The following is a 9903-nucleotide window of genomic DNA, read 5'->3' on the forward strand; positions in this document are numbered from 1 at the left end:
AAAATATACATCAAATATGATATTAAATTACTAATCAGATTGCTAATTTTAATCCTATTAATTCTTGCCTTTTATATGCAAAGACATTCAATAAGGGCATATGAGTCATGTAAAAAAGAAAAATTGATGAGAGGTGAGTCAGCAAGATAGAAAAAGGAAATAAATCTGAGGTGACAGCTGAGTCATTGGATTTGGACCGGAATTAACAAAAAAATTGATGTGGACTACGATCAATATAGGGTCTAGCTTTTGGACTTTAATCAAATTAACTCTTATAAGATTATATAGGATTATTATCAGTATCTCTGTATCAAAATTTGTCTAGTCTGGTTAAGCCATAGTCTAGATTTTATGCATGAACATTCTGCTAGCACCCTAAATGTGCATGCATGTTCTGATCCTCTTCTATATATAGTTATATAGAGCCCTGTGCTTACCCAGAACCGCTATACTATATAGGAATGAAGCACCCTACAGCCACTTTCTCATCTGCCATGTCCAACATTCTTCCTGCTTTTGCATTTTTAATGGCCTGGATTTTCCGGTAACTCTTAACTTTTTGGTCACACACTCACACATACTTGAGGTTGAATAATGAAAAACTACTTGATTTGAGGTGATGACTTTAACTTGTAGGCTGGAGGAGGTCAGCTTTAAGAGTCTGCATGGCCTAGCAAAGGTCTTAGGAACTTTAATCACAGTTGGTAGTCAAAGGCCCTTCTTTGAGTTTACCATGGACTAAAGAGCAACATCCTCATCATCCTCATCAACAATCGCAGAGTCACTCAGACGACAAGAACCTTGTTAAGGGTGCTTTATTCATGTCAGCAGCTTGTCTCTCCTGGTCTGTTTTCATTGTTTGGCAAGTAAGAATTCCCTAGCTTGTGTTCTCATGATTTTACTCAAAGTGAAAGTCAACTTTCTGAAGTTGAATTTCGACATACGCAGACATATACATTAAGGTCATACCCTTGTCAGCTCTCCCTCTCAACCTTGATATGTTTCTGGAGTACGGTGGAAGCAACAGTTGTAGCTCTTGTAATGGAATGGATAAACAGTGCAGCATGGTCTATACACTTGGATGTCAAACTCTTAACAGCTGTTTGCAGGGTATTTAGGATATGTTTTCTCTGACTATACTCGGTAAAAAAAAAAAAAAAAAAATCTAACACCAGAATAGGATTGAAAATTTATTTTTAATTTGATGCAGGGAATACTCTCAGGGGTTGCTTATTGTCTTATAGGGATTGTAGTGAAGGAAAGGGGACCTGTTTTCTATTCTGCTTTTCATCCCTTAGGCACTATAATCGTTGCAATTTTGGGCTCCTTTGTTTTAGCTGAGCAAATGTACCTTTGGAGGTATGCAGATTCCTACTGCATTTAGGAATGAAATTTCAGAATCACTAGGGACTGACAGAAATAACTATTGATCCTTGCAGTCTTACTGGAGCCATCATCATCATTGTTGGCCTATTTATGGTTTTATGGGGAAAAACCAATGACCAACCTCCATCTCAATCACAATCACAAAGCGAAAATGGAGATGATCTACCAAAACTAGGAGAAATAAAGATTCAAATAATGTTGTTGCTGTTATATTTACAATCGATGAAAGTAGTGAGGCCTATATAACAGCTTATAATTTGAGCTTTCATAGTTCTTTTAAGTGTTTATGCCATTGCAGCTTGGAATTTGTAACCGCCTCTATATTTTTCTACTAATGCAGTATTTGGAATGGTCATTTCTGCTTGGAATTTGAATTTCCAATATGGAATAAATTCCAGGCAAGCAAAAATTGCAGGCAAGGCTCTAATGTATGCATGCATATTAAGAAGAAATCAAACGAATGTCTCCACTTCTGGGTATTGAAATATAGGCTTAAAGAGTTAAAGTATAATACCAAAAGAGAAAAGGAGGGATATTGTTATTGCCAAAATTGGAATGTTTGATATATATTTTTTTTTTGGAATGTTTGATATTTGAAAGGTCTTTACCTGCACTTTCAACAAGAAATACCACACATTTTCAAGCCAGATTCACCAAAATTACGGAACATTAATGGTTCTTGACTATCCATATTTGCGTCAAGTTCTTACTGATTTGATTATCCAGTCTGATTCAATGAATTTTCAGGGCGCAAAGCAGAGATTCATAAAACCAATATTCTGTAATAGAGTCTAAAATGTCCAAAATGCAAAATAATTTTTTTATTTTCTATAAAAGCTGCACAATATTCAGAAGCTAAATACAGATGTTTGAAATCATGTTCTTATTGGTTGGTCCCTCCAAATTCACCTAAGAACTCTGGAAATTGGTTAATCATTTTGTTATAGTTAAGCAATCCAAATTTCTTCAGGCACAATTACATGAAAAATGCTGAAGGGGCTAGGACAATGGTGGTCTAATTTTTCAACAAATAGTTAATACTTTAAGCTAGCTGATGAGTACTTAAAACAGGACAATGATGATCCTTGCACTTAAAAAAAAAAAAAAAAGGAGAAGACTAAGAGCTGATATTCGTGAAGTGGCTAGAATCTCTTAGCACTTTGATATCTGTTAATCGATGTGTTTCCGGTGCATTCAATGCACACACCGACTTCAATTCAAGTTAATTTTTCTGGCCATTGATGTTGTTACTGTTTACTCAGATGTAGTCATTTGTATAATTTTGAAGGAGGCCAGAAGTATACAATGTAATTGAAATTTTCATATGGAACTAAAGAACAGAGGAAAAGATTGGAATAATCTCTTTGTCTATTTGTATTTCTTTTACAGTACAAAGCTTGGATTTATACAAGGATTGTAGGCTATCTAAGGTAAGAACTAATTGTGTGATTTACAGAATATATTGGTATGAAAGTAGATACATGAAATGGTTAACAATCAGAAAATCAATATACTTTGATTTAGGATCTGTCATTGATTCTCAAAGTAATTGAGATTGAAGTACTGATCAATGCAATGACCTGCAAGCTGGACTATCAAGCTGGACTATATCTTTCTTGGTTATCAGGAACAAGTTCCATGCAAGCCAAACATTAGATAAAAAGTTGTTGCGTACTTGTACAAATTTGATTGATCTCTGGCTCTGTGGTAAGTGTGTGTGTTTCAAGAACAAACTATATTAGAATAAGTAGTCCCTTATTCGATTCCTATCTATTAGAATTTCGCATTAATTCGTTATTGAAAATATGTGAATGGTTTATATTTGAAAGGTCTTGCTTGCACTCTTGAAAACTAACACATGCACCGCTAGTTGTCATCAATTTTTCAGGCTATAGTCCACTTTATGGCTTGATTATCGAGCTAGCAAGTAGCAATATTACCCAGAAAAAAGAAAAAAAAAAAAAAAAAAAAAAAAACACTAATTCTACTCACAGACATGCCAAATATATGGATAAGCACAGTTATATGCAGCAATAATCACATTGCTCATCTAGTCAGATTCCACAACTTTTAGAGTAATATTATGAGGTTGAATTAGAATAAACCCAACTAATGAATCCCCAACTCGTTGCCACTATTTGGGTAGTCAGTGCTGACTATTTCTGGCTAACCACAGGTTCACAAATTTGTGTTTTTAACATAAAAATTGGCAACTTCGTTACTTTTAATGTCATGCTGGAATGTTTTAGTGCCTTTCTTTTATGAACTTTCCCAATTTACTGTACTGAGTATTTGAATCTGAAGAAAACTTGTTTAGATCAGATATGTGAAAACCAAGTTGCTGGGACAGTATATAATCAATTGCATTGCTTATATTCATGGTTGAGAGAGGAAAGAGTTAAACATTATAGCAATGTCTATGGACACCTTGATTAGTCTGATCCGACGGGCAAAGCTAGTGTTAGCTGTGGTGCATATGCAGGGTTGTCCATAATTAGTGCTTTTGCTCTAAACCAAGGGATGATCCTCCACACATTTGCAATCTGCCGTATGGCATTGCCACTGCTATCATTGTTCCTTTTGCTCTAATTTTTGACAGGTGTCTCTTGCTCTCTCTAAATTAGTGATCTCTATACTTTGTCTGTAATCTGATTTCCTAATTCCAACTATATGAAACACCTGCTTACTTGAGACTGATCATGAGCAGTAAATCAAGGCCAAGGATGACATTCTCCGTCATTTCCAGGGCAATGCTGTTTAGCCTTTCGAGTAAGAGTGCTTTCTTAATCATAACCAACACTTGTTTAAGCTATAAATCTGAATGCATGCATGCATCACCTAAATTAGTTCAGTGACTTCAATCCATTACAAATTGTACTCGTTCTGGAACTTTTTAAGTACAAGAGCATAATAGGGGATGGAAGTGAAAAATTGCCCAAATTAGGTACCAACACCTGAGTTTAGTTGAACAAAAGGCTTCTTAAAGAAAGTATAAAGGAATTAGGTAGAACATTACATTGTTTTGTTTCTGATTTTTCTTCATCATGCAAACTAATGATTATAGAAAAATAGTGATTGCATAACTTGCTTGCAAAAGAGCATTTCAATTTTTAGTCACTAATCACATATAGATATATAAATGGTTTTTTCGAGTTTGCCATATTGAGCAATCAAGTCAATTGTGATGCACTTGGTCTTGCTCAGCGGAGCTTGACCTCAGTACTTGAGCTAGCTCCTGATTCAGAACTATTGCTTAAAAAGGGTCATCATTAGCTTGATATACTTGTTTTAACTTATCATCTTTGTAGTGGCAGTTCTTTCCAAACCAAAAGTGTCTGGTAGGTTCAAGGTTCTAAAAAACGCTAGGCGCTAGTCGGGCGGTGACCCAGGGACTAGCGCCTAGGGGCCTAGGTGGGAGTCTAGGCGGGGACTAGGCGGTTTTTTTATTTATAATTTTTAAATTATTTTAATGACATATAATAATATAAATGACAATATTTAAAGTCTAAAAATTAATTATAAATATAAAAATAGTCAAAATATAGAATAAATTAGGGTTTATGACCTCCTAGGCTCCGCCTAGAACCGCCTAGCCCGCCTAGTCCCCGCCTAGCACCACCGCCTAGCCCGCCTAGTCTGCCTAGTCCCCACCTAGAAGCCCATGCCAGCGCCTAAGGGAAACGCCTAGGCCAAAATCGGAGTGGTTCCTTGCCGCCTAGCGCCTAGGCCGATTTTTAGAACATTGGGTAGGTTAGTGAATGAATCAAAGTTTGGAATTCTGATAATGTCATCTCATGATAATGGTGCATTGCAAGTTAAGGTCAGCAATGAAATTTAGTATTTAAGCTACCTGAATATCTGAATAATGTAAAATTAATATATTAAACTTCATTTAAAATCACTGCATAGCAACTTAGAATCTTTGAAGAAGACAAGATGGTCCAACTAGGTAGTCAAAACTAATGAAAAACTAAATCAATCAAATTAAAGATGATAACGCAGAATCTGCCTTGTCTTGATAGACAAACTCCAAACTTAAACTTCACGATCGTCTATTGCTGGGGTTCCAGTTGGTTCTTCCACATTGGCATTCTTTGAATCGGAGGGAGGCTGATCTCTTGCTTTTCCCCAAAGAACAAGATAGAGGCCTCCCACAATGGTTACAGCTCCGATGAGACTACAAACATAAGTAGCTGTTAACCAACGCCACAGTAAAAGTGTAATGAAAACATATACGTAAATAAGTAGTTAAGGGAAAACATTACTGCTGTAAAATACAGTAATGAAAACATATACATTGGAGCGGGAAAACATCCATACCTCCCAGTATACAATTGTTCATGCAGAAAAAATGAGCCCAAAATCGCCACAAGTAGAGTGGCCAAGGGGTTAAAGGCCGAGTAGAAAACTGGTCCCTTCTTCTTCACAACCAGTCCCATGACATAATATGCAGCCCCCGATACAAGAGCCTGCAAATTATGTCAAACTCAAGTAAAATCTTATAAAATGTAGCATAAGTAAAAGACCATTACAAATTTTCCTCACCCCATAAACAGCTGCGAGCAACTTCAAGTCCAAGTGTATGGACCATGCTTCCAAATTCCCCCTTTCAACCACAACAGCCACCACTGCTCCTTCCACCATACCCCAGAAGCAAATCAAAGCCGTGAGAGAGAGCTTGCAGGGGTAGGTCTTGAGTACATTGGCCTGCATGTGTGTCAATCAGATGCGAGTATCAATAACTGATAATATATATCGAATATAAATTTAGATTAGTTAAGAGTTGCATACACTTACTTGCAGGATTATGAAACAGGACCAGCAGAAGCAGGCTAGTGTTAGGAAGAGAGCACCCTTGACTTTGGGCGCTGAAGAATGATTTTTGTCGTGGTCCCTTGCCCATGACAAGTTGAGGGAAGGCCCCTTGACCATGGTAAGGAGAATTGCTCCTACCACAGTAACCAAGGTTCCTACAACCTTGGTCAATCCTCTCGGGTGTCTGCAGTCCACATTCTCCAGCCTGCATTAGGAAAACAATTCGAGAGTAAGAGTCTGAGTGAGATTGAGTGTGTCTGTGTGTGTGTGTGTGTGTGTGTGTGTGTGTGTGTGTGAATATACCTGAAAACCCAGGCCATGAAAAACGCAAACACCGGAAGCATGTTGCACATGGCCGATGTGAATGTGGCATTGGAGTTCTTCATTCCCACATAGTATAAGTTTTGGTCCATTACAGGGCTGCCAAGTATCAAAAACAGAGGATTAGAAGCATGCTCACTGAAACAAAAGAAAAAATTGTTGCAATGAAGAAAAAAAATACTCACTCAAACATGCTTAGCAGCATGATCTTTGCCATGACCTTGATGGTCATTGTAGGCCTAGAATGTCTCTCTATATACCATGCCAATGGAATTGCCAAGGCAGTTGCAATGGCCATCCTATACACCACAAAGGTGTAGTGGCTCATGCCCTGCTTTAGTGCAAGGAATGAGATGATGGAAAGGCCTGCATACAAGGCTTGAACAAAACACACTGCAATGACAAGAATTGCAGTCATGTTCCTCATTTTTAGCTAGGAAGGATGTTGTAAGAAACTAATGAGCAACAGTGGGGTTGTAAGAAACTAGTGAGCAAGAGTAATTGGACTGTGTGTGTATGTTGGTACTTGACTATATATGTGTGTGCGCGCGCGCGCTAGAGAAGGTAAAGTGAAATGTTAAGTTGGGTAAAAGCCATAGCTAAAAGCTACTGCTGAGTAAATTAAGACATTAAGTAATTAGCAGCCAGCTGTATTCACTTACATGCATATATTTAACCAACCTACCTTGAAGGGTAAAATGTATCGAATTAAAGTAGCTAGAAACGTTGTTTGGTTCCACATTATGAGTTCGGATTATTCCACATGCAAAATTATCTCTTGATTTAACTGTTTTAGTTATCCCTGTAGAGTGAAATGCTAATTAAAAAGCTCACTTGCCTGATTAGTCGTTTCTCTTTTGGTTTCGGATTATCGTTGTTGTTGTTGTTCTATAGTGAAAAATTTAATAAACAGCTAAGATACACTGAATTGTGGGAATAAAAAGAAAAGCGGCAGAGAAACTTTTCACGCTAATACGTGCGTACGACGGTACAACAGTCAAGGCAGACTAGTTTTCAACTGATTGAACCATAAATTACGAGATGGAGAAGGAAACTTACTTATTATACAGAAGGTTCCCACAGAACTCATTTAGGTAAGTAAGTGATACACATGTTATATATTAATGATGGAAACTCCAGTACGTGTAAAATTCTGAACTGAATGGCAGCTAGGTTTTTGATCACTTTTTGGGGAAAGATGGATGGATCAATGATCCATATGTTTGGATTTCTCTTATTCGGGGACGAAGGCACGAATTATCGTAAGCACTCAAAGAGTAAGCAGCCTTAAATTGTACCCTTAAATCAAGCAGCCTCAGTTGTACCGTTAAATAAACCAAAGTAGTGCTGGCTCGTAAGCTATTAACACTTCAAATAGTACATGCATGGAGCTGGCAAGTGCCAAATGATTATAAGAACCGATACTGATGATCGAACTAAATAACTGACCACTAATCGAAAGCTACACATAATTCTGGAAATAAAAAGAAAAGCTGCAGAGGAATGTTTCATGCTGCTAGGTACTACGAGCTCTTTACGATCAGTCAAAGGAAAATAGTTTCAACTGATTGAGCCATTATTTACGAGATGGAGAAGGAAACTTACTAGTATGAACGGAAGGAGCACACAATATCGAGCCTCGATCGATCAGGTCAGTACGTGAATAACGTGATCACATTTTAATGATGGAGACTTAAATGAAAAATCTGAACTAGCTAGTGCAATAATTGGCAGCTAGGTTTTGATTACATTTTGGGAAGGATGGATACTCGTTAATCGGCTGTTAGATAAGTGATGAACCTAATTTGATTACCAGCTAGTCACAGAATGTTTTGAAAAAGTATGTATGTACATATACATGTACACTACCATATTAGAGCATCTCCAACAGCTCTATAAAATTCTTATTATATAGATTTAAGAGTTACAATCTCTACAATTTTTATTTCACAATTTCAACAACTTCTATGTCATATTCTCTATGATGGGTCCTTACAGACGAATGGGCAACTACGTTGGATTTGAAACTCCAACAATCGTCCGCCACTTAATGCCCTTGCAAGGCGATCTTATTACCGCTAAATTTGTGGGTTGTCACTTTGATGAGACAGTCTTCCCGTCGTTAGGGGGGGAGATAAAAACATGGATGTTCAGCAGGAACGACATGAATTGTCGTGGCTTGTCCCCACTATGTCTCATCTCGATCCCTGTTAAAGTGACGAGATCACACAAATATATTGCAAACAAGCATGCAAGGAAGGAAGTCCCTACGAAAGGACGTAGCGCCACCCTACACGGAGGTAGGCATGGCGCCAACGCCAAGCCTTGACACATGTGTTTTGATTAAAAAAATGAAAACATAGACTCAACTTTAACTATATTGATGTTAATCATAGCGTTTGGCCAATATCCTCTGATTAATTTCTCAAACCCACATTCATACTTCCATATCGCTCCCAATACCTAAAACATAAAATGAAATGACCATTAACAATCCCAGCCACTAGCATCAATTCCACCAAATCCGCTAATTCCTGAGACTGACTCAGGCCCAGAAATCCAAGAGGCCCATATTTTTTTTTATAGTTTTTTTATTATGTAGTGTCGTATGTGTCTGTGATCTAAAGAAGGCTGTTGTGTGTCAATGTGTGTGAACATATTAATTGAGTGCAGTCATTTCCCTAATTAAAGGGAAAGAAACATAGCTTCTTGTCAACCTTTTTAGCTTTAGTTTTATTTTGTTTAGTTCATCTTTAGTTTATTTTTTGTAGTTTTAATTTGGAATATTTATAGCTTAATCTTTTAAATATTGTTTTAAAACATCTTCAAATTTATTATTACTTATAATCTAAATACTTTTGGATATTACATGTTGTTTTGTTGTTTTATTATTAGATTTTAAGTTTATAGCTTTTGTTCCGATTTTTTTTTTTTAATGCACACTACGATTTAAGGGCCCAACTCCTAGAGTTCACCTCAGGTCTGAAAATCTCAGGTCCGGGCCTGCCAAATCAATAGCAATAATTGATCAAACAATCCTCAATTTCTTTATTTCATTGTAAACAAAACATTGACTGATTGATAAAAAGGAGAGAAATTCTAGAAACTCTAAGGTGGCGTTCGGTAACGTTTTCAAGTCATCTTTTTCATTTTATAAAATGAAAATGGCTTGAAAATGCGTTCGTTGGTCTGTTTTCAAAAATGCAGAAAATAATTTTTGAAAATAATTTTTTATTTTACTCGTAAAACATGAAACCGACAAATAGACGTTTTCACCTTTTCATTTTCATATTTTAGAAAACACGGAGATATATTTTCCAAAACAAAGAAAAAAAAGAATGTGCTCTCTTCTTCCTTATTCTCACGTCTCAGGTCTCTCTC

At 36.8% G+C, this 9903-nt stretch overlaps 1 protein-coding gene across 1 annotated transcript; it reads right to left on the reverse strand.

Annotated features, from left to right (window-relative positions):
* Nucleotides 1–5421: 5421 nt before the first annotated feature.
* LOC112170395 (WAT1-related protein At2g39510) lies at nucleotides 5422–6949 on the reverse strand. The gene is made up of 6 exons (XM_024307662.1): nucleotides 6783–6949; nucleotides 6505–6660; nucleotides 6184–6406; nucleotides 5932–6093; nucleotides 5707–5855; nucleotides 5422–5563 (listed from the first exon to the last, which is right to left on the reverse strand). Exons 1-6 carry the CDS (start codon nucleotides 6947–6949, stop codon nucleotides 5422–5424), a joined length of 999 nt encoding a protein of 332 aa, XP_024163430.1.
* Nucleotides 6950–9903: the final 2954 nt, after the last annotated feature.

This window comes from Rosa chinensis, chromosome 1, assembly GCF_002994745.2.
Source record: "Rosa chinensis cultivar Old Blush chromosome 1, RchiOBHm-V2, whole genome shotgun sequence".
NCBI lineage: Eukaryota > Viridiplantae > Streptophyta > Magnoliopsida > Rosales > Rosaceae > Rosa > Rosa chinensis.